Source organism: Sorex araneus, chromosome 11 (genome assembly GCF_027595985.1).
Source record: "Sorex araneus isolate mSorAra2 chromosome 11, mSorAra2.pri, whole genome shotgun sequence".
NCBI classification, from domain to species: Eukaryota; Metazoa; Chordata; class Mammalia; order Eulipotyphla; family Soricidae; genus Sorex; species Sorex araneus.
In genome coordinates, this window is record NC_073312.1 from 46,548,458 (window position 1) to 46,573,404 (window position 24,947).

Sequence of the window (24,947 nt, forward strand, 5' to 3'; positions counted from 1 at the left end):
GGACACTGGGAACAATGGTGGTGGAAAATGTGCACTGGTGGAGGGATGGGTGCTCAAGCTTTATGTGACTGAAACGTAACCATGCTAGTTTGCAACTCTGTCTCATGGTGAGCCAGTAAAACTTATTTAAAAAATGTTTAAATACACACATACACACACATATATACACACACACATACATATGTATATGGGATTCAGGCCATATTTGAACTGTTGTACCTATTTACTGTGTCATGAGGAAAAAACATCTTTTCAGGGACTGGGAGATAGTACAGTGGTTATGGCATATGTTTGTGTGCACCCATCCCAGAGTTGATTCACATGACCACGTGGTACCCAGTAAAGCAGGGTGCAGCCCTGGAGGACCCAGTATCAAGCCCCTGCACTGGACAGCTTGCTTGACCCAGACCTCCTGAATATTTATTGGAAGGCCCAAACCTTCCTACCACCCAAATATTTTCATGTGATAAATTATATTTAAAAAATAAATATTTGAAACCTTCTGAGGAAGTCCATTTAAAATGTTTTTTTGTGGGCTGGAGAGAGAGTACAGTGCTTAGAGCGCTTACCTTGCATGCAGCTTTCCCAGGTTCAATCCCAGGCATCCTTGTATCCCCCGAGCCCACCAGGAGAGATCCCTGAGTGAAGAGCCTGGGAGAGATACTGACTATGACTGGGGTAAACTCCCACCACCCAAAAAACAGTTTTTGCTATAAAATTGAGAGTACCCATTTCTTCTAATCAGTGTCTCGCAGAAGTAGTGAAGAGATGAAACGAGATATCTCTGCACCAGAAGGAGCATCGCCTGCCTCTCTCATGGCTATGGGGACCACATCACCACAGCTCTCGCTCTCCTCCTCTCCCACTGCCTCTGTCACCCCCACCACCCGAAGCCGCATCAGGTAAACAGTTCACTGGCCACAACTCAGACCCAGCTCTCCTGGCCATTGAGGGAATCGTCTGGTTGTAAAAGAATGGCTTTCAAGCCCTGATCTGATTTTTTTTCCTCTGTGTGCTACTGTTTTCTGATTGCTTTTCCTATGCTCAGAGCTGGGTAAGATAGAAGTGAAAGTAAAAACAAAAGATGAAGTAGAAGTTCCTTTCCTCAGGTACATCATTAGTTTTGTTCATGGGGTTTTTGGTTTGGTTTTTGGCTTTCTTTTTTTTTTTAAATCAGAGACTCCTTGTAAAATACTAGTGATATGCTATGTTAGGGGAAAATTTCCTAAAAGAATGGAATTTGAGTACAGCCTTGAAGGTTGCAGAAGAGGGAGGAAGGCAGGGCACTATTGGCAAAGTTACTGACATGTGTAAATGTACAAAAGGAATGATTAGGGCCAGAGAGATGGTGCAGGAGGAGGTCAGGTGCATGTCCTGCTTGTCACATACCCTGGTTCAGTCCACAGCACTGCATACAGACCCCCAGGCACTGCCAAGCGGGACCCAAACAACAAAGAGTGACCCGAGAGTCAGGGGAGCCAGCAGCCAAGGAAGCAAGGACGGTTGCTGCGCAGTGGAGGGGGGATGGGAAGAAGCCTGTCGAGCTGCAGTAGAAAACAGTAGGCTGGGGTTGTCCTTAGGGGGTGGTAGAGACCCTCAAAGGCCACTGGCTCTCCTTGATTTGGTAGCAGCTATAAAGTTGGATAAATAAATCAGAGACACGATTGAGGGATTACTCTAAACAGAAGCCAAGGAAAGTAGCTAAAAGGATATTAGAATGTTTCTGGGGCAGTCACCAAATCTGGGCCAAGATGATGGCAGTTGAGATGGTGAAGGAAGGGCTGGACTTAGGTGGTTTTCAAAGAGAAGTTCATTAACTCTGGCAACAGATTCTCCAAGAAGGAATGAAAGAATGAGGCATATCAAATATGGCTCTAATTGTTAAGGGTGGGACTGAGAACATAATACTACATTTAGAGTTGATGAATACATGAAAATATGATGTGTCTTTTCATGTGTCTCTTATGTCAGAAGCCTTTTAGCTGTAGAAAGTACTTGCTGTTTAGAAAGAAAATATGAACGTCCCTCAAAAAAAAAAAAAGACAATATGACCAAAAATTGTTGTTTATAGAGATGAAGGAAATCTGCTGAGACCTTAAGAAGAATTGAAAGAGCCAAAGAGATAATCATAGTCCAACAGATAGGACGCTTACCTTGCATGCACCTCACCTGGGCTTGACCCTAGTACCACGTATGCCCTCCACCCCCAGACTCCACCAAGACTGATCCCCAAGTACAGGGCTAGGAGTGAGCCTTGGGCACTGCCAGGTGTGGTCCAAAACAAAGCAAAAAGAAGGGCTAGAAATGGGTTTCAGAACTTTAGCCATGTATTGACATACGGGTTTGAGGATAAGGTACAATATTTGGCCTCTCAGACTCCTCCAGTGCAGCGCCTGTGGGCTGTGCTCGGGGAGCACTTTGTGTCCCAGGTGAAGGGCTGCTGGTGCCTCTGGGGCAAGCACCCAGCCCTGCGCCCTACTTAGAAGTAAGGTCTCCAGCAAGAAGCTCCTGGCTCGGGTTTCCTCCCCTCAAAGGGAAGTTCAGCTCCAGGAAGCTCTTCCGTGGCTTCTTACCGTATCCATAGAATTCGCTCTTCTTGATGCTTTAAAGCTGTTTCTGTAACAGAGTCGACCCTGTGAACCACAGAACCTTGCTCGTGGTCTAGGGGACTTTCATGTTAAAATGAATGCGATAGTGGGAGTGTACCTTCATGCATTGGTTCACGTCACATCTGTTTTCAGTTTTGGTTTTTGGGCCCCACAGACAGTGCTCCGGAGACCCTAGGACCACTCCCAGGGGTTCTCAGCCAACCATGGCAGCTGTTCACTGCAGGTGCCTGAGGAGGTGGTGCTGCTTAGGCCCAGTGTTGAAATATTCTGGTCTTTTGCTTCTGGTTCTAAGATAAATTTGCTGTTACTTCCCTATGTCTCCGGTTGAAAAAGTTTCATTTCAGAATAGGTACTTTGACTTTCCTAAAATGATCTGAAGGGCAAAATACTTTTGATATTCTGACAATTGGAAAAGGAGAATCAATGTGCAGAAATAATAATATTGAACCACTTGCAACATGATAACCTCTAGGATAAATATCTTACAATGTTGGGGTGTGGGCTAGAGACCCTGCTTGTAAAGTGATCCCTAAAAATTGCACCAAGCATTTAAAAGTAGTTGCTTATCAAGGAATAGGTTACTTTACAGAGCACTTCTCCCCCAGGTGGCCCTTAGTCTTAGGTTCTATTTCAGAACTACATCCTGAGGCCTGGGGTTGTGACTCAACAGTGAAGTGTGGACCTGCATTCAGGAGCTCTGGTGGACCCCCAGGACACGAGGTGCACACACACACACACACACACACACACACACTATGCATCTCCTGCTGCTGCTGCATCCCTGATTACTCTCAGAATCCTTTTCAAATTTTGTGTCTGGTTTGCCTATAGGATAATATAAAATATTTTTTTTTGGAATATAAAATATTTTCTATTTGTCTTTCCTGCTTCTCCTAGTTGTAAGCACCTTGAAGAGAGAATCTGTGCTTTACAATCCTTCACTTCACACGACTTGTTCTTTGTCTCACCCCTTGGGGGTCATTCCCTGGGGTGCTCTGACAACCTTGCCGTGTGCAGTGTGGAGCTCAGGCCTTCTGCACATGAAACTTGTGCTCTAGACTTATGAGTTAGCTCTAGCCCAGTAAAGGAGATAGAGAGGGAAGTTAGGTTTTGGGTTCACTCCTCGGGGTGTTCAGGGCTTGCTTACTCCTGGCTCTTTGTTCAGGGGTCACTTCTCCTGGTGCTTGGGAGACTGTGTGTGCTGGGAATCCACTGGGGTCAGTCACATACAAGGCAAGTGCCTTATCATCTGTACTCTCTCTCATGACCAGTAAAGCATTTCTCATTATTTGATTTTGGTTTGGGGGCCATACCCAACAATGCTCAGGGTTTGCTCCTGGCTCTGTGCTCAGAGATCACTCCAGATAGGTTTGGGGGACCTGGGTGCCGCAGATCAAACCCAGGTCAGCTGCATTCAGGGCTAATGCCCCGCCTGCACTATTGCTTCGGCCCCTGAGGCATTCTTTAAGGATGCCATGGTTGAGAACTTAAGAGGGTAGAAACAAAAATAAAACAGAGCCAAAGCCTGCAGATTTCTCGGCTCAGATAGTGAATGAAAGATAGCCATGCCAACTTTCGGGTGTTGGCACGATTCATTTGTTCTCCCTTTCTGAGCATCTTCACATGGGTTTCATTATCTGTGGATGTCCACTGTCCATTGTACTGAATTTTTCCTATTTCCAAATAGCTGATACAAGTAGAATTTCTCCCTTCAGAAAGCAGAAACTTCTGGTTAATGATGGTTCTGTGGCAACTCTGCAAAAATTGATAGGTAAAACTAAATAAAAAGGTACATCTTGCCACTGAGTACAGCGATATGTACCTCTCTGCTTTCCGAGAATGGACCATTGTTTTTACTTTCCTCTTGTGTGTATCTGTCTTAGAGTGCTACTCAAGTTAAAAATTATTTCACCTTTGGGTTTCTTATTTTTATGTATCAGGGAAGAAAGAAAAGATCCTCTCTCAGCACTGGCAAGAGAATATGGAGGCTCAAAGAGGAATGCTTTGCTGAAATGGTGTCAGAAGAAAACAGAAGGTTACCAGGTAATCTAACAGTGCTCACACAAGCACTTGCTAACCCAGGTACTGGTTCCCACATTAGGAATGACAGGTCCTATCATGGATCTCAGCATTGCATTTGGAATCAGTAGCACTCAGATGAAAAAGTTTCTTTCATAGGAGCTGTCCTTTCTTTTTTTCAAAAAAAACTTTATTTTTTATTTATTTATTTATTTGCTTTTTGGGTCACACCCGGCGATGCGCAGGAGTCACTCCTGGCTCTGCACTCAGGAACTACCTCTGGCGGTGCTCAGGGGACCATATGGGATGCTGGGAATCGAACCCGGGTTGGCCGCATGCAAGGCAAACGCCCTACCCGCTGTGCTATCACTCCGGCCTCAGAACTGGTTTTTCTGATATTTCTGTTCAGCCTTTCTAGCACCTGTTATTTAAGTTCTAGCTAAGTGCTTTATAACTCGGCTGGATGAAGTGAAAAGGTAGTAATTTTACTTTAAATATTTCATGTAAAGTTTTCTTCCAGCTGTACTTTGTGGCATCCTTCCCATTGTGCTGTCTGTACCACCATCTCACTTGTACTATTTAGCTCACTCTCTCCTCTCTGTCACTATCTCTCTTTTTGTTAGGTATTTATTTTAAGTGGCATTAAGTAAGAATGTCATTGGGAGAGGCAGTTCTAACTGTACACAATGGAAACTTCTAAAATATATCCATAAACTGCTAGAAGGTTCTCATGTCCTCACATACAGGGTTAGAAAGAGTCTCCTCAGCTTTCAACAGATACTCTGAATTTCCCTTTCACATTTTGATGAACAGAAAGCACGACTTAGAAAGGATTTAGAGTTCTAAATTCTTCCTAGAATTACATAAAGGAACTAAAAGGCAACGTTTCCCAATAATGTGTACATGAAAAAGGAGGCAATTAATCGGTGGAATCTTGGAGGTGGTTCGGGGTCACCTTGAGGAGTCAGGACTAAGCCTTGTAGCAGAGCATGTCTGTGTCAAGAGCTACCAGGCTGTGGGAGAGCCCCTTCCCCGGCCAAAACAAGGCGAGGAGCAGCAGCAGAACAGTCAGTCCCAGCGCAGCGGGAGAAAGCAGTGAGCTGGGGGAGGAGCTGCCTGTGGGTACAGCAGTCCCTCCACACCATGTCCTAAGGGTCAGCCAAGGTGAGCTCGGGGCAGAGGTCACTTCCTTTTCCCAGTGTGGCCAAGGGGGATTTGATCCACAACAACCCTCACACCGAATCCTGAGTCCTGCCTTCGGTAGTTAAGATTTGTTGCAAAGTGGTGGGGCAAGGAGAAGGACGTTCAAAAGTCGGTAGCCAAACCATTCATCTTCAGAAAGTTTAAATCAGACACAAACTACAAGACTGACTCAAGAACAGGGAATCTGAACAGAACTAGAGCACCAGAAAGCCAAGACTGAATGACTTCTACCAGATGTTTTGGTATTACAGATGTGAGGCTGCCGTGGATTGTAGCCTTGTACCTCAAGTGCGTTCTACCACCAGACAACACTCCCAGCATCTTCTGCCACACACTTAAAAGACTTAACCTCCATGTTTCGAAAAATAGAAGAACATTTCCTAACTCATTCTGGAAGGCCCATGTTTTCCTCTTAAACAAAGCTAGAGTAAGATTCCACAAGAAAAGAAAACTGCAGCTCGGTATCACTTAAACAAAGGAAAACCTTTTTTGTGCATGAGGCAGTCTTTGCTACACTCCCAGTTCCCCCTTCTTTATTTCCTATGAACTCTTCTGTAATAATATAGATGTACTTGTTTGTTTAGCTTTTATTTCCTATAAGGTAGATAACCGTCCCTTAAAAGCTCTTTAAAAATAGAGATGGTGCTAGTTCCTGTATTTCAAGGTCTGTGAGTTAAAATGAGACCATCTGAAATACATAATCTTCCACTGAAAGCTGCATCTATATGTTGTCCAGAAGCTCTTACCGAGCTGTAACTCTGGCTGAGTGATGAGCAGGTCCGTTCCTTGGAGATGGCAGTTTGAAACCAGCCCTTTAGTGTCTACGGACTAAGGACAGTCCGGAGGAAAGGGCAGGTTGTGACACTTGACCAGCTCACTTGAGCAGGAGCCATTAAGTGACACTTAGCACGTACTGCTTTCTCAGACCCCAGATGCATCGTTAATACTCAGCACATGCATGCTTTATGTCATAGGAGCTGTCTAATCCATGGAGATAGATTCCCTAATACCCATATCATCTTCCTTTAACTCTTCAGAGTCATCCTAAAGTAATTGCATTAATCACACTGTAATTTTATTAACTGTCCATTACAAAACAAGCCCTCTGACTTTGGCCTTTTATCTACAAATTTGTCCGTTTTAAATTGTGCCATCACTTATTGTTCACTAAAGTTTTAGAATGCTAAAATATTACTGTTAAAAGGGCCTCAATGGTCTGATTACTGTCAGGTTTACAAATGTGAGTCTGAGACTCCCCACACAAATAAATGACTGCCTCAAGGCTCTATTGTCAGTTCACGGCTTCCCATCCACAACTTTCCGAGTTGCTACTTTAAGGACTGCATCTTCCTTATTTTAATTGGTGCCTCTGTTTTGTATGATGATGGTTTTAAATTTAAATAACTAATAATTTTTAAAACCTTATAGGGAGAATCTACAAGAAGTGATAATCTAATCCTATTCTCTAACCTTTGTAATTTCTGCTTCCCAGGGACTTTCAGTTTTATTTATTTCTTTAGGGATTAACAGTATGAGATGAATAGTACAATAAAACAAACCAGATTATAGAGAAAATAATTTATACTCTTGGTAAAATTGTTTTGGTTATATATTATGTTTTCAACAGTTTCTGTTGCATTTTATTTTAGAAAAGCTAACTGATTATAACCAAGGAGCCTCTCAAAGGTTAATATAAGAGACCTTCACTTTAAATGAAAAATTGCATTGTTTTCTCATAAGATGCCAGACTTAAAAATGGATTAGTTAAGCCAAAGAATAACAAAATCACTTAATCTAGTACAAAACAGTTTTAATAAATGAACAGAAGCTCTTAGTACTGCCTTAGGTAATTTAATCTCTAATAAGCATTAAATGCAGTTTCGTTGTGGATTTGTTCTGTAGTGCTTGAGCCAAAGAAGAAGAAAACTGACCATTTCATAGTAGATATTAGTGAAACCAGAATAGTTGATGGGTTTAAATAATTTATAAATGAGGTTTTTATGTATTAGGCTTTACTGGTATTCTAGCAATTTTCTAAATGCAAAAGTTAACTTAGATACTTTGCATGTGTGTGTATGGCAATGCTAGGGCTCAGACCTAGGTCTCGTACATGTAAAGCATGCACTTTACTATTAACATACATCCCAGCTAACTTAAACACCCAACTTACAGTTATTCTAAGCTCTGTGCCGGATATCGTGTTGCTGGGTGTTGAAATAGATCAGAAAAATTCTTATTTTCAGGAAGCATGTAGTAAAAAACACACCAGTAAATAAAATTCTACATAAACGTCTGTATATGGTTGTGTTAAAGACTGTTATACCAAACTCTGTGGTTCTGAACTACTATAAAAGCTGTTTAAAATACATATTTATATCTTTGAAGGCACTGGGAACAAGTGGAAGCAGCCAGGATAAATTTGGCAGGAGCCAAATTTCAGAAAGAAAGAAAACACACCGAGTTGAGTTTCGGCCTTTAAAAAAAAAAAATCCTTGCAACATCTGCCAACTACTGGCCATACCAGACAGAAAGCAGCAGTCCAGACCTTGTTTCAGATTGCTAAATAGGAAAATGCAAATTTGAATTCAGGACTTCTAAGGTCCAGAAGAGAAGCCCAGGAAAAAGACACTCTCAGAATAGTGAATGCAATTTTTATTGTTGTTGCTTTGCTTTTTTCATTGAATCACCATGAATTTCAAAGCTATAAAGATATTTATGATTGAGTTCCAGGCATATACTCTTCAACACCAATCCCATCACCAATGCCCACTACCCTCCACCCATGTGAATGCAATTTGTGACATAATTTTTGCCCTCAAGGTATATGTCACATCCTAAAATTAGTTGGGGAAATTCAGCAGAAAACTACTTCAAGAGGACAAAAATAAAGCACAGGTCTTGTTTACACAGTACTTGGGAGATTAAAGTTTGCGTTCAAGACCTGCCCAAAATGGATGACCCTAAAAGCTGTTTCAGGTTTCAGCAGAGACCCTATAAGAACTGTGCCCCAGAATTCGTCTTCAGGGCTCGCTCTAGAATCAGGGCACCTAGTCCTTACTCTGTTTGTCTAAAGATATTTAGAAACTCCCTCTGTCGGGAGATGATATCATCCGACTTCCTTCTCTCTTGGTACATAGGAGGTCTCATTCCTTCCGAGATACCAGGTCTAGCAGAAACCCTGATGAAATGACAAGAATCAAAAAAGTAATGAGTAACAGAAAGGAACTGAAAATGATTCAGGTAGTAGAGCTCTTCGGCCCTAAAATGATGGATTGATGTCAATTCATTGTCAGCTCTCGGGTTATGCGTTCTTGGTCATATTTTGAGATTTTAGCCTACCTTTCTGGAACTTGATAGAAGGAAACACATTTACTAGAGTTATAAAGGATTGGAATGTCTCTGTTAGCCCATTTGCCCTGGCAGCTCTGAAATACACCAGACATCTTAGGTTGCATGATCCTGCGCATGGCCCTAGTTTAGGTTGCTGGCACAGTACTGCCTGCTGTGCACCCCGGCATGTCCCCCCAGTGTGTGTGTGTGTGTTGGAGGGGGAAGAGGGCATACCTGGCAGTGCTTAGGGATACAAGAGTAGCTTGGTGACAGGTGGTTGCTGTTGCATGGCCCTAGTTTAGGTTGCTGGCACAGTACTGCCTGCTGCTGTGCACCCCGGCATGTCCCCCCAGTGTGTGTGTGAGTGTGTGTGTGTGTGTGTGTGTGTGTGTGTGTGTGTGTGTGTGTTGGAGGGGGAAGAGGGCATACCTGGCAGTGCTTAGGGATACAAGAGTATCTTGGTGACAGGTGGTTGCTCTTGCATGGCCCTAGTTTAGGTTGCTGGCACAGTACTGCCTGCTGCTGTGCACCCCGGCATGTCCCCCCCAGTGTGTATGTGTGTGTGTGTGTGTGTGTGTGTTGGGGGGGGGGCAAGGGGCAGTCATATCTGGCAGTGCTTAGGGATACAAGAGTAGCTTGGTGCCAGGTGGTTGCCCTTGGCTGTGCTCGGGGGACCATGTGGTGCTGGGTTTGAAACTGGCCTCCTGCATGTGAAGCATGTGCTCCATCCCATTGTGTGTGGCACGTGCAGTTGACCCTTGAACTGCATGGGGCTTCCCAGCACTGCTCCCCTACTCCAAGACATCAGTAACAAGCACTCAGTAACAGTTTAATATTCATTAGAAAATCATAAGGAAGAGAAAAACACATTTGCAGCTTGTTGATGATGCATAACATTTATTTATAAGAAAATGTACCTCCAAGTGGAGCCATGCATTTCAAACCTGTGTCACTCAAGGACCAACTGTAGCTGTTTAAAGTGCTGTTGTTGTAGGGATATTCTGTAAGTGTGAGTTAGGTCTCTCAGTTGAAAGTGTTGCTCCAATCTGTATCTTTAAGTATTTTCTGTCTGTTTAGTCTGTCAGCTGTTGATATTGAAATTCCTTGGCTTTAGTCATGGGTTTCTGTTTTTCCATAGAGTTCTAGCAGTTTTTGCTTTGTGTATTTTGAAACAGTTACTAGGTACATAAACGTTAAGATTGTGTCCTCCTGGGACTGGAGAATAGCTCAGAGGGCTGGAACACATGCTTTGCATGATAGAGGCCTAGGTGTTCTCCCTGCTACCACATTGTCCCCCCCAGCATTGCTGGGAGTGACCCCCAAGCACCATATGTATGTATATATGAGTATGTACACACACACACATACATACATACTTGGTGCTTGTATATATATATACACATACATATATATATATACACACACGCATACATATATACACATGGTTCTTAAATATACTTGGTACTTATATACATGTACGCATATGGTACATGTATATGTACATGTGCTTATATATAAATATATACATGATATACATAATTTATATTTGAAGGGGGAAATTAAGGTGGGGGAAACACGTTTCCCACTATCCTTGCCTGTAGTTTTGACTCCTTTCCATGAGTAACACTGCTTACTTTGTTATTTACCTTTGATTTCCAGCACCATAAAACAGTTGTTCTTGATAGTTTTTTCTAGTTTTGTGTTCACTTTTTTGAAAAAGAGTTTGTCAGCCTCTGCTCCACCACACCTAGAAGTTTCCCAGTGAACTTCCTTTCGGGCTTCTTCTCCTCCCCCCACCCCCTCTCTTTTCTTGTCTTTCTTGACCCTCATTCACTAAGCAACAACAAAAGAGCATTTATGCCTTATTCTCCCAGAATTGTTTGTCCTCATAAATTGAAGAATGTTAGTAAAGTAAAAGCTAAAGAACAGATAAAAATAGCTTGATCCTTCACAGCATCCTTTGTAATATTAGATTGTCTGTAGACAAATAGGAGAAAAGGAAATTCTCTTAATAGATTGTACAAAGTATTCATGTGGTACTTGCGATTGTCTACTTGGACAACCCATAGTGAGCCTGGTCTTTCGTGCTCATTACTTACTAATTCCCAACACTTTGGCACTGTGAGCTAAGTGAGTTCTCTCTCCATAAAGGCAGCCTCCCTCACTTGAAGAGATTGGTGCCTTGACCTGATTGGTCAGGTTTTTTTTATCATTCCAGAAGTGGCCAGGGGATAGAAAAGCATCCTCTGCACACATCACTTACCCGCCTTTATCAAAAGAGATCTTCATTAGTATTACAGAATGCCACTTGCTCTTCTGCCTCTTCCTTCCCTCTCTTCCTCCTCAGCCTCCTTGTCCTGACCCCAGCTAAGACTGGGGTAGGGGTGGATGGCAAGCTGGGCTTCTGCCAGTGGGTACTGAGCACGGTAGAAGAGTTAGGAGTCTTCATGGCCAAAGCTTTGTTGGTTTGTTTCCTTCTTTTACAACTGGAATCTTAAGGTCATGGAAATGGCCTCCCAGAGTTTTCAAAAGATGTAAACTTACCAAAATCAGATCTAGGCTGAAAGTCTTACATTTTAGAAAATTTTAAATGGTTGGGCTGAAACGGTGACCCAGTGGGTAGGGTGCTTGCCTTGAATGTGACTGGCCTGGGTTCGATCCCTAGCATCCCATTTCTTCCCTCATGCAGTGCCAGGAGTGATTTCTGAGTGCAGAACTAAGAGTAACTCTTGAGCACTGCTGGGTATGGCCCCCGCCACAATTTTTTTTTTAATGTGGTCATTTTGCATAGAAACTAAGTTTCTCTATAGAAAGATCTTGTCTGTGACTATCCATTGTGTTCCAGGGGTTGAAAGTGCTTGAACAAAGGGGAGAGAATGGCTACCTGTGTAGCTCCACCTGTTCTTTATCCTAACTTACTTATACTCACAAGTTCTCTCCAGTGAAGCAAACACAGCTGCTGCAATCCTGACCGCTGTTTGCATCGATAATAAGATATCTTCATCCTGACAGCCCACAGCTGTCAGGCAAGAAGTTCACATGTCTCCATCAGCCACCAGGGAATAGCAGAGTTACATCTCGGCTTCTCGGGCCTATGGCCACTGTCTCGCAGGCAGAGGAGGTTAGATGATTCTCAGTGTCACAGTGGAGTGAAAGAACTGCTTCCTGTTTCCAGGGGATTCCTTCCCAAGCCAAACATAGCAGCTGGGAAACAGAGCTTTCCCAGAATCACAATGTGTTTCTTTCATTCTCTTCAAACAGAATTTGACAGCAGCCATTAGTATCTACTTCCATAAATATCAGCACTATAAATTTTTTTAATGAGTTGCTTAGTATCATTACCATGAATTCATTTTTCCTTTGTTTCAGTGATGCTTCTCAAGTGTTTTTCTTTTTCCCTGACACAAATTAGAGGTGAGAGGGAGGAATTAGGTGTAGCCCCAGTTTTGGTTTCAGGGGGCTTGGGGCAGTGAGAGGAAGGCATACCCCACTCTGCTCGGGGGTTCCTCTGGGTTCTGCGCTGAGGGGTCACTCCTTATTGGGACTGAGAGCCACTGAGAGCGCTGCCTGCAGACCGAGTGCCTCACCCCTCCTCTACCTCTCCTGCACCCCAGCACTAGGTCTAAATGCTGATTTTCAGTTTTCTCACTCAGGACGGATTTGAAACCTGTTTAGTCCTGGTGACGTGTTCACCCTGGAGAGCCGTGGACTGACACACAGTGCTGGTCCCCATGCGGCCGTCGTTACAGCCTCTCCTCTCCCACTCAGTGTGCCAGTGGCAGTGCTCAGTGGGAGACGCCTGACGAGTCATCAGAGACTAATTGTTCTTTCACTAAGACTTTATTCCTCTGCCCTTTGCTCTCTTCCCATTGCACTCCCAGGAATGACAGAGAGACCCTGCAGGGCATAAGAAAATGGTTGGGTCGCCGTGCTCTTTAGCTTTAAGGGCTGTCTCAGGGCTGTGTCTGAGGGCTGTGTTTCCTTAGATAAAATTTGAAGAATTTGATCTGAATGAGCACCCAAAATTCCTCTCCTAGAAATTGGAGAAAGTCAGACTAAAGATGGCCCCTGGAAATGAAGACAGGTGATGTGGGGGCTTTCACTTCTCAGGTGAGGACACTGAGGTGAGAGAGGCGGCCCACGATCCCACATTTCTCGCTGCAAAGGCGGCCTGCAGGCGTGTCCTCCTGAGTGGGCCTGTCTGCCCCAGGCCCCATGTTCAGACTTCTGTAAGTAGTAGGTAGTTCTACTATGATGAATGCTGAGAAATCAAGCTAAAGAGAAATCAGATAAGTAACATTTTGGGGGAATTGCTTAATTATTTTTACTAAAAGCAAAACCATTCCGTTTTCTGCCTCAGATAATCCTTACAACATGCAATTCTTCTTACAACGTGAGAAATCACTTTTTTTCCCCCTTGTGCTTTATCTGCCTTAGATGAGATGCCGGTCTAACAGCATGAGGTCTGGAGAGGAGTTGCGATTTGACAGGGTAATTGCACTGTGTATGTGAGCACTCAGGCAGTTCATAACTGAGTTCCGAGTGATCTGAAGTCATTGTGGACATTTAGAGTGACTGCTCTCCATTTGGGGAGGCAGGTTACCTGTAAAGACACTGTTGCTGTCCCCATGATACAGAATTACAGGGAATTTACTTTTATTTATTTATTTATTTATTTTTAAGGTCACAAAAATTATGTTTGTTACCAATGAAATATTCTGAATTTTAAGTAGATCCTTGCACTGGTGACTCCTCCCAACAGCTCATTCAACGTCCACACCTGTCATCCCCAGTCACTATTCCAGAACTGTCTTCACCGCAAACCTTTGAATTTTCACAGTTCTAACCTGGTCTTCTTAAGTCTCTCTCTCTCTCTCTCTCTCTCTCTCTCTCTCTCTCTCTCTCTCTCTCTCTCTCTCTCTCTCTCTCTCTCTCCTCTCTCTCTCTCTCGCTCTCTCCTCTCTCTCTCTCGCTCTCTCTCTCTCGCTCTCTCTCGCTCTCTCTCGCTCTCTCTCGCTCTCGCTCACTCTCGTTCCAGGGACCATATGTGATGCCGGGGATCGAACCCAGGTTGGCTACATGCAAGGCAAGCACCCAGCCTGCTGTATGATCTCTCCGGCATCCAACACTTAATACTTTCTAACAGAGACCTCATGGAGTGGGTCAGTAGACTGGCAAGCACTTTCTGTTGTCTTCCGACATGTCTCCAGTTGATCACCCACCTCTTTCAGGGCACTCGTCTGCTCCTCTCATGTTCTGATTTCTATCCTCTCCAAATCTGGTAGGCAATCGAGCATTCGATGTTTAAGGGGTAGAGAAGAGAAAATAGTTTCTTTCTGAGTTCTCTACGCGTTCTTTTCCAGGAGAAAGAAGGTGGATCTGGTTTTCTCCTATGAAATAAAAAATAACCATCACCAAAAGTTAATGGGTTAACAAATGAAGACACACAGCTCATGACTCAGTAGTTTGGGAGGGACTCTGTGAAAATGCCTGTCTCTACTCCACTCGGCTCATCCGAGTCCTCAGCCGATGTCTGGCTGAGACTTTCACTGGGGCTGTGACCGGAAACCTGCGTAGCCTCTCTCCATGGCCAGGGTTTCCTCTCATTGTGCTGGCTGTATTCCAAGGGCAAGTGTCCCAAGAGAAAGGCAGGCAAAAGCCCCCCCGAGGTCCCCCGCAACCCACCCCAGCTTCTTACGACCCAATCATGGAAGTCCTTCAGCACCTCTCCTGACAAATTTTGTTGTCAAAGTTTCATGATTTGATGGTTTTATTTGTTTTTGGCCACACCCGGCTGTGCTTAGGGCTTACTCCTGGATCTGGGCTCAGAGATCACTCCTGGCAGTGCTCTGGGGGCCATGTGCCAGGGGTCGAATCTTGGCCTTGTGATTTGAAAACGTTTGGCCTATGACAGTGCCCCCCTCCATGAAGAGCAGACACACCCATCGCCAGGGGCGTTTCCTCACACGCCTTTGCAGCCTCTTCATGCGTTTCCCAGCCCCACCTTTCCTCACCGTCCATCAGGCAGCCGCTGGTCTGCTGCCACTGCTGGAATCCATCATTCATGCAGATGGGACCCTGATGTATATCATTTGGGAGGATTTTGTCTCTTAGCGTGATTATTTTGAAATTTGTTCAGTATCAACAGTGTATTTCCTGTCTCACCCATGCACCCCCTCTCACCCTCGGGATAGTCCATAGATCAGAACTTGTTTGACCAAGCTGTCGTCAGCCGTTTGTGCTGCTTCCAGTTGTTCCTCGTTGTGAGTGAAGCCCTATCAGCATTTCACGGGCTTGTATTTGGATCCGAAAAGTATAGATTGGCTTGTTCATGTGGTAGATATAAACAGCTTTCACTTTTTTGTTGACTATTTTTGGGGGGGTAGGGGACCTTCCAGGTGGTACTTGGGGAATAAATATGATGTCACAAGTGCCAGGTACCGCATTTGGGGCCCTGGGGAAGGCAAGCCCCTCTTTGGGGCCTTTGGCAGAGCCATCACATGCTTCCACTGCAGGTATCTCATTGCCTCTGGCTCAGATGTGACGTGTTTGTCTTTGTTGGGAGGTGTGGTGGGCAGTGCGAGGGTCTCCCAAGTAGTGCCCAGAGGGTCAGGCTGAATGGCTGGAGCCCTGGGGCCTGCCAGTGCAGTGCTGCCCGGTGATACTCGGGCACCCTGGGCCAGCCCCAGCTGTTCTCGTGAGCCACCAGGGCTACCTGATTGTGCTGGGAGAAGGGTGATATTCGGAGCCCGGGTTTGAATAATTCATGTGCCCGCCCATGCCAGGCATGTGCCCCGACTGCTGAGCTGTCTTCTGCCTCTATCTTCCCCACCCTCCGCCCCCCTTTAAAATGCATTTCACTTACAGATGAAGTAGGCCGCTGAGTTTGAGACTGATAAGAAGTACAGGAAAGCGGTGCCACACTGTGGCACTTTCTTAGATGTTCAGCCATTTTATCCTCTGCCAAGATGGTTCCCTGTAGGTGTAGAAACAGCGGCACTGACAGATAGAAAAAAGTGTCCTGTTCCTGCTGTCAGCAGGACGCCAGGGTCATCTCACGGTGAGCGCGCTATATTGAGCATCTCTTTCCTGAGTTCATTTCCTCGCCCAGCTACTGCAAGGCTGCGGGCACTCCACACCCAGGCTGCCCTGTGCTCTGGTGTCCTGGAGGGCCTGGGCCCGGCCCACGAGGCTGCCTGTGATTTCAGATGGGCGATGCAGTTCTGGGTAAGAGCAGGGGTTAGGCTGTGATTCCCAGGAGAGAGGCGACGCCTCTCCCCTCAGATGGCCGTCTTCCGGCCTGCTGATCCTCCTCCAGGCAGGGTCTTTCGCTGAACTAACAGTGTACTGTATAGTCTCTGTGTGGTGGCGTTCCTGCATGAATCAGGTTGGTTTGTTTATTTTCTTTCCCTTTCTGCGTTTTCAGCCACACCTGGCAGTGCTCAGGGCTTACTCTGGGCTCTGTTCTCGGGGATCACTCCTGGCGGGGCTCCCGGACCATATGGGATGCTGGGGATGCAACCTGAGTGGGCTGCACGCAAGACAAGCGCCCTGCCCTCGGTGCTTTCTCTCCGGTTCTTCATGTTTGTTTCTCGAGAGTGTCCATGGCCTCTGTACCCACCATTCTTGATGCTTGCTAGTGTGTTGTCTTCGAACGGCCCTCATGGTTAGAAATCAGAGCGTTCTTCCCTCCCCACCCTCACCCCTAGCAGGCTCAGCTGAGACTTTTTTGTTTCATTTTGTTTTTGTTCGGGGCGGGGCGGAGGCGGGGGGTGCAGTGACAGAACAGAGCCAGTTCCCCTCGACTCCACCTCAGCAGGTGGCACCACCACACCTGGGACCTTTCAGGCAGCCACCGGAACCAGAATCAGCTCTGTTAGCCCCCAGCCATCAGGGTAGAGCAGGGGCCAGCGCCGCAGAGTCACCAACAAAGCCCCCAATACGGAGCCTCTGCAGGTGTGTCCGTGGAATGGAGAAGAAATTTTATTTTGTTTATCTGGCCATGCACAGGGCTGACAGCGGCTCTGCACTCAGGGACCGTCTCTGGCAGGGCTCGGGGAAGAACATTTTGTGGGGAACCAGGGATCAAACCTGGGTCAGCCACATGCAAGGTGCGTGCCCTACCCGCTGTACTACTGCTCGGACCCATCACCTAAGACTTACACATCCTCTGAACTTCTCCATATACTTTCCCTCAGAAGTTTCCTCTCTTTTGGGGGTACTCTTCAGCTGTACTCAGGGGTCCAGGGAACGCTCCTGCACCAGGCCTTATAGCTCAGTGCCCGGGCCTGACCATGTGGTACTGCTCAGGTTCAGCAGTGCCAGAGGCTGTGTACCACTGGAGTGAGCACACGTGCATGTGTGCGTGCGTGCGTGCGTGTGTGTGTGTGGAGGGGGGCAGGGCAGGCCAGGGGGCATGCAGGATACAGTGCTAGGTAGGGTGTGTGTGTGTGTGTGTGTGTGTGTGTGTGTGTGTGTGTGTGTGTGTGTTTAGGGGGGCAGGGCAGGCCAGGGGGCCATGCAGGAAGGATGCAGTGCTAGGGACCAGACATGGGGCTCTGAACAATAAGGCTTGTACTCTTGCCCTCTTAGCACCTCTCTGTAGCTTGTGAGAGAAAGCTACTCTAAGTGAGTTTATTTTTCCAGCAAACGTTACTTGCCGACTGACTGCAAGAGTGTGCCAGGTTTTTTGTTGGGCTCCTCCAAAGCACAAGCCCAACTTTGAGGACTGTGGTCTTCGAGACACGAAGGCAGGCTCTGTGGCCTGCCGGAGACTCGGGATGAAGCCTGCCTGCCCACAGAGCCCTCACGTCCCCACTGCTGTTCCCGGGGTGGGTGTCTGGGGGAGACACAGGCGCGGTGTACTGGGCTCCCCCTGCAGAGGCCGCACATCTGAGGCTTCGCTGGTGACGGGGCAGTGTTGGCCCTGCTCTCCCCCGGCAGCGATGGCCGACAGACCTGATTCCACGCACTCACGGGTGAGCAGGGCTGCCCCCTGCCGCAGTAGATTTGAGGAGGACAGGCTCTCGGCTGTCGCTGGCCACTGATCATCATCGCTGCCCGGCAGGACGCTTCCTGCTGCCAGCCACCCTCGCTCCTTCGCTCTGCCCCAGCAGCCTGGTGTCTGAGGTCCCGTCGGTCCCTTCTCGCAGGTGCTTAGTCTCCCCATTCCCCAGCGCTGAGAAGCGTGAGTTGCCATTGGGGGCTGAGTGGGCTTCTGGAAGCATCACCTGCTCGCAGATTCAACCTTTTCCACGGCTGTTGCTGCACTTCCTTTTCCTTTTCACTGTCTTTTCTGTTTTGGGGGGGATTTTTTTTTTTTTGGCGCCTCACAAGGCAGTGCTTGGGTGCACCGTCACCCCCTGCATTTTCTAGGCCAGTGGACCTCACTCTTGGTTGCACAGTCGGGTGACAGCCCAGTCTGACGCAGGGTGGGCAGCGGCAGGTGTCTGAGTGTCCCCTTCTGAAGGATACACGGGGCTGTCATGTGTGGCTCCCAGCACACTGGGTGGCAGGAGGGACCCCTCTTCTCCCTGTGTTGGACCCACGGACACCCGCTCCGTAGCTGAGAGGTACTAGGAGGTGGGTGCTTGCATGTGCTCGCAGAGAGATGAATCATGGCTCTTGGCTTCTTGCCTTGACCCATAAAAAGTACCATTTCCTTAAATAGATCAGAATCTTAATAACTATTTAAAGAGTATGTTGCATTTGGTGATGTGTTTTATGACCCTTAATTAAACTTTAGACAAAGCATTTGTTGATGTTTCATGACATTTTTTTTTTATCTTTTTGATACTTTCACATAAAGTCTTTCATGCCCCTTTTCTTAACTCACGGCAGATCCAAAGGCACAACTGGAGGTAGGGCACATTGCCGGACCTAAAAGCGCAGGAGCAGGAGAGGGCTTCGTCCCAGGGAGCAGGAGGTGGGGGCGTCGGGCCAGCTCGCAGGTGGAAGGCTGAGTTTCGCTCCTGAGTAAGGACAGCAAGTGGCACTGTGCACCCAGTCGTGTCTGTCCGCCTGTCGTATCTTGGGCGACACTTCTTGCACAGGAGAATGTTCCCCTCTTCAGGCAAAACACGGGGCGCAGCGCCTGTGAGCCTGTTAACAAGGCTTTTGTGAACTTTGGTTCTGACATGTGTAATCCTCTCGCTTGTCCACCTAATCCAAACCTAGTGGATTTAAATTGTGGAGAAAGCTTGAAGAGACCTGAAAACTTGGTGGGAAATAGGCCTTCATTCACGGGGCATTTGCAGCATGTCATGACTAGAATGTCTTGTATTTCTTTATTTTAAAAAAGAAAGTGTGTACTTCTCAGAGGGCTTGGCAGCACTGCTCATAAAGCGCCTGGAAGCATGCATGCCGCCCATCCCCCATTCCAGTGGCAAAGTTTGGACTTCCAGAAGTCTTTGAGAGGCCGGCCGGCCAGGCTGCTCCAGGGGCTGCCACCCTGGAGAGTTGGTGTGGCCGCCTACCTCCTGCAGCCCTTTGTTAACCTGCAGACCATCGGGCCCTGCTCCCTGTCACAGGCCCCCTAACTTCCTGCTGTGCTGGCAGCTTCATTTCCAGCCCTCCGGCATAATTGGCCTTTGTCCTGCTCTGAACACTTGCTCTTCCTCTGGCTTCTGTCGCCCACCCCACCTCCCCCCATCCCCGGTCTGACCTCCTCTTGTGCCCTGTTGAAAGCTGCTCTTCCACTTGGGCCCCAGTGCCGCTTTCTAGTCACCATTCATTCCTTGCACATTGATCATCCCGAACATCACTGCCTCCCGCTGGGGTCTCCGGCACCGTGAACATCACATCACAAGTGTGACTGCGCCTCAGTCTCCCTCAGCAAAGCTCTCTCCTGGCACCCCTGACTGCACAGTCTCCGCTTCGTCCTGGCCACTTTGTCATCACGTCTAGTTTGATTGCGCTCCAAAGCCCCTACTTCCTTTCCCACCTGTCACCTCTCACAGGGACCCCTGAGTTCCTGCCCTGTGTCCCCACCATCTCTTCCTCTGACTTCTGCCACATGACCCCTGAATCCCGCCCCAGCCTGGGTCCGAAAGCTCTGGCCTGTACCAGAGAAGCTGCTCTGAGGAACCCGGATGACAGAGGGTACGGGTGAGAGGATTGAGAGGGTGCTAAAAAGAGGGTGAGGTTGAGGGTGAGGGTGCAGGTGAGAGGGCATGGGGAGAGGAGAGGGGGTAAGGGTGAGGGTTTGCCACAGAGAGCGAGTCTGCTCCCAGCCTCTCCTCCCCACAGGCTCGGCTGCAGACCAGCGTCACGCCTTGAAGACTGCTCCCGAGTGAGGCTTGCCGTAGCACCAGGGGGAGGACCTGGCTCTAGGCCCTTCCTCTGCGTCTTCGCAACGGGGGACTCGCGCTGGGAAGCGCTGTTGCTCATCTGGGTGCCGGCGGGTGGGGGTGGCCGTGTGCCGAACAGGTGTCAGGGAGGGGATCGGCACAACTGCACACAAGCAGTGTAGTTCAGCTCTTGTGGCGCGCTCCAGGCTCGGTCTCCCAACACTGCTGCACCCCCAGTGCCAGCTGCAGGCCCACACTCTTCCTCTGCACTGCCGACCAGCTGCTGTCACACGTCCACGTCCCCTCCTTGGTTTTTATCTAATTGGCTAGAGCGGCTCACAGAACTCGGAAACATTTTAATTACCGGAACTCTGGCTTATTATGAAAGGGCATAGAAGTCAGGAACAGCCAGGTGCAAGAGACATGGAGGAAGAGATACAGGGGCAGAGCACAGGGCTTCCGCCCCACCCCAGGACACGGCTCTCCCCAGGTCACGCGGGTTTGCAGACCCAGAAGCTCTCTGAGCCCTTCATGGGTGTTCCTGGAGGCTTCACCACCAGGCACAGAGACTGAACCCTTGGTCTCTGGCTGTTGTTCTCAGGCTCTCTTGTCCGAAGGCAGTGGGGCTGGAAGGCTGAACTCAAATGACTGAGTTCTCTTGGCAGCCAGACCTCAGCCCTCATTTCTTCCCAAAACCATATATATTTCTTAAAATTTTTTATTAGTGAATTACCGTGAGGTAGTTACAGACTTACAAAGTTTCGTGCTTGCATTTCAGTCATACAATGGTCGAGTGCCCATCCCTCCACCGGTGCCCATTTTCCACCACCAATGGTCCCAGCATCCCTCCCGCCACCCCCACCCCACCTCTGTAGCAGGGCATTCCCTTTTGCTCTCTCGCTCCTTTTGTGTATTGTGCCGAAACCATCTTTTTAACGGAGCAAGAGACATCTTCATTCCTCTGCCTTGGGAAATTTCATGACTTGGGAGTTGTGAGTCAGGAATTGTGAAAAAAGGACAAATGTTTAGAGAAATACCTTCTGGCATCTAAATAACGGGATGTGTATCCTGTATAAATCAGAGGGGCACACCGCTCTGTGGCACATAAGTCACTTGAGACCAGCAGTTCCACCAGAGTCGGTGCCCCACAAGCTCGTCCTGAGTGGACAGACTTGAGCTTCGAGGCAGCACACGGGATTGGAGAGTTCCTCATCCGGATGTGGCTCAGAGAGAAAGCGGGAGCGATCTCATGCCGCAGGACCTCGTGGGAAGGCCGAAGGACACTCGGGGCAGAGGCTGGCGGGCACTCGTACACCCATGCCGGCAGCAGGCCTGGCCCCCGTGGCCAGTGGCAGCTGAGCTTTTATGGCTGTGTGCTGGCCCAGATGGATGGCTCCTCAGCTTTTAACCTGGTCTGCAATCTTGAATGGTGGGCTGATTTTCCTGCCCTGGCCACAAGAAACGGATGCGTGAGTAGTGGCAGCAAGGTGCAGGCTGAGCTCTGGTGGCAGCCTCCCCTGAGCTAGCAGCACAGGCTCCTCCCCGCCCCCAGCTCTCTCTGGACAAGATTTGGGGGTGTACAGAGGGCCCGGGGATGCTCACAGGTTCCCCTTGGACTTGCACCTTTCTGAACCCATCTCCTCCGCCGGGGTGCCCAGCCGGCCCGCCGCCCACTTGCTCTGGGTATGGCGGTCGTCGGAATCCCCCGCCAGTCTGCCTTGCTCGGTGCTTGTTCCGCCGCTGTCAGGTGCTAGAAGGGAGCCCGCCGGGCCTGGAACTCCACAGGAACCGTTGTTTCCGCCGTTGTGTAAATCGCTTGGGCGTGTTTGGGAAATGAAGTGGCCGCCGCTCTGACTGGAGGCTCCAGGTTGGGTCTGTCTTGCGGAAGCTGGGGAAGGCCAGGGTTCCCACAGCTGGGGCGCTGGGGCGCAGCCGTTTCCTCCGGTGCGGGAGCCTGTGCTGAGGCCCGGCACGTAGGCGACCCTGCCAGGGAGCGGGAGAGGGGCCGCAGGCCGGGCTGCGGCAGCAGGAAGTGAGGATTTGTTTTCCTCCAGAAGTGACTGTGACCTAGGGGGCAAGGGTTGGAGCCTTCAGCAGCCATATGCGACCCTGGGCCGGGGGAGACCGTCCGGGGGGGGAAGGCACCTGGCATGCGGCTGACCCACATGTGACCCTCCCGAGTACCACCAGAGTGAAGCCAGAACCGCGCCTCCAGCTGCCCTCAGTGCCGTGATGCCTGGTGTCCTGGGCTTCCTCCAGGGCACAGAGTCAGAGTCAAAGGTGACTTGGAGGGCCTCAGACCCCGATGGAGTCCCAGCCTCCTGTCAGAGTGCTCGTGGGTGTTGGGTGGGGTTACAGTGACACACCGCCGCTGAGGTTCGCTGTTCTCCCTGCTGTGGCCCAGTGCCTGGGAAGGCCTTCGGAGGCCTTCTTCCTCCCGGATGGAGCTGGCTGCTTCCTGAGGCGCAGGAGATGAGAGTCGGACCCACTGGGACTGTGCACGTGCAGCAGTGACCGCAGGGTGGGCTCTCGTTGTTCCAGAACTGAGACCCCTCGGCGGGTGGCCTGGGCCCTCGGGATACAGCAGGCCTGTCTGGACTGTGCCTTCCTGGCCCCCGCCTGCTGTGCTTATCAGGAGACCCGTGGCGAGAGTGTGTGACCCCTGCAGCCTCGGCCCCGACCTCTCCCTCTCCACTCGCCCCTCAGCTCTGTACACGCCCACCTTGTGTCTGGACCTGACAAATCGTAAAGGATTTGGGGGAATGGGGAGCTTGATGAAACTCTCTACATGGCCACACACTGACCCTGTTCTGTGGATTCTTCCCGAGGGCAGTCAGCCAGCATCCAGCTAGTGGTCAGTTCACTTTTGGGTTCCCTCAGTTCTTTGGAACCTTACTCAGCCGCAGAGGGCTGCATGAGTAGGCAGTGAGACAAAATAAGAGGTATCTGGGGAGTCTTTGCTTTGGTTTATGTTGTTTGCATTAGTGTGTGAATTGGCAGTGTTTAAGTGGGGAGTGGCTTCTTCGGAAAGATTGTTGAAAGCAATGGTAAAGGTTATGTGACAGCTAACCATAGTATATAATAAAGTGCTCAGAACGGTGCTTTACTCTGTAAGTACATTTGGCTTAAGTTTGGAATGAAAATTCTACTTCAAGGAAAACCATCCGGTTTTTCCAGAGCACTGTGGGAAAGTGCAGTGCTTGTCTCCGATTTGTGCCTGCATCTCGGGCTGGATAACAGACAGGCAGAGATTCCCAACCTGCCATCGGGCTGTTTCTTTTCCCCTTTGGTTTTGGTTTTGGAGCCGCACCCAGCAGTATCCAGGGGCATTTCACAGCCCTGTGCTCAGAGAACCATGCAGTGCCAGCTGGGGGCTGGGCCCAGGCTTGCCATGTGCCGACCACGTGGGTGACCGATGAAGCTGGTGCTGCCTGACGTGGGCCCGCTGCTCACCGCTGGCCGTGCTGCAGCCAGACAGGAGTAGCGTGGCTCAGATTTCCATGCAGCCTGGCATGCTTCCTGATGCCAACACTGTGTGGTGCTTCTCCAAGACCCATCCAGCTCAGGCCCAGGCGGGGGGCAGGTGCCAGCTGAGGCCCCTCCCCGGACATCATGGCGTGTGCGGCTCACATGTTTCTTCTTCTTTCCCTACAGAATATTGACATCACAAACTTCAGCAGCAGCTGGAACGACGGTCTGGCCTTCTGTGCGCTCCTGCACACGTACCTTCCAGCCCACATTCCGTACCAGGAGCTGAACAGTCAGGACAAGGTAAGGTCCGCAAGGGCTCCTTGCGCAGTGCCCGCCCCTGCACTCCTGGCTTGCTCTCCTTCGGGATTGGGCCTGTTCGGGCTTAGACACCAGCAGCTAAAGGTTCCCACAGGGACGACATTCCCAGGAGCCAGCCAGTCCTTCCTTCAGTGACATGGAGGATGACGGTCTTCACCCGGATGGGGCAGGGGAGGGTGTTGCCAAGACTGGAGGGAGCTACCTGGGTGCCACCACCCTGACCAGGACTGCAGGCCACAGGCAAGGTGCCCAGCCCTTGGTCCCCTGCTACGTGCCCACCCACACCAGCCCCTCCTAGCCTCCAGGCAGACTGCTCCATCCCTGCAGGGGAGAATCTCTTGGACACATGTTTCTTACTAGGTCTGGGGGTACATGTCCAGGCCATCCAGGGCTTCCGTCAGAAATGACCCTTTTCTGTTGAGAGGAAAAGAGCAGTGGGGCTTGGGGGGGTGGGATCCACAGCTGGTCACTAGGGAGCTGTTGTCAAGCATGGAATGAGTCCCCCGTCACGGCTGGAATTCTAAGGGTGGACAGGTGTCTGCCTGGCCCAAGCAGCATGGATGTGCGGTGGCCTTGCACCCAGCCTTTTTCTGCCTCCAGTCATTCCGTTTCTTTTCCAGCGAAGGAACTTCACCCTGGCCTTCCAGGCGGCTGAGAGTGTCGGCATCAAATCCACACTGGTGAGTCCAGGGCCCCTCTTGTTGGGAAG

General features: G+C 49.0%; 1 protein-coding gene across 1 annotated transcript in view; it reads left to right on the plus strand.

The window, feature by feature from the left end:
• The window catches only part of SPECC1L (sperm antigen with calponin homology and coiled-coil domains 1 like), a 114,611-nt gene that overhangs the window by 85,581 nt on the left and 4,083 nt on the right, over window positions 1-24,947 (plus strand). The window contains exons 12-15 of the mRNA XM_055119046.1: window positions 746-902; window positions 4,550-4,652; window positions 24,104-24,220; window positions 24,859-24,918. Coding sequence (XP_054975021.1) covers window positions 746-902; window positions 4,550-4,652; window positions 24,104-24,220; window positions 24,859-24,918 — 437 coding nt within the window. The remainder of the gene's footprint in view (window positions 1-745; window positions 903-4,549; window positions 4,653-24,103; window positions 24,221-24,858; window positions 24,919-24,947) is intronic.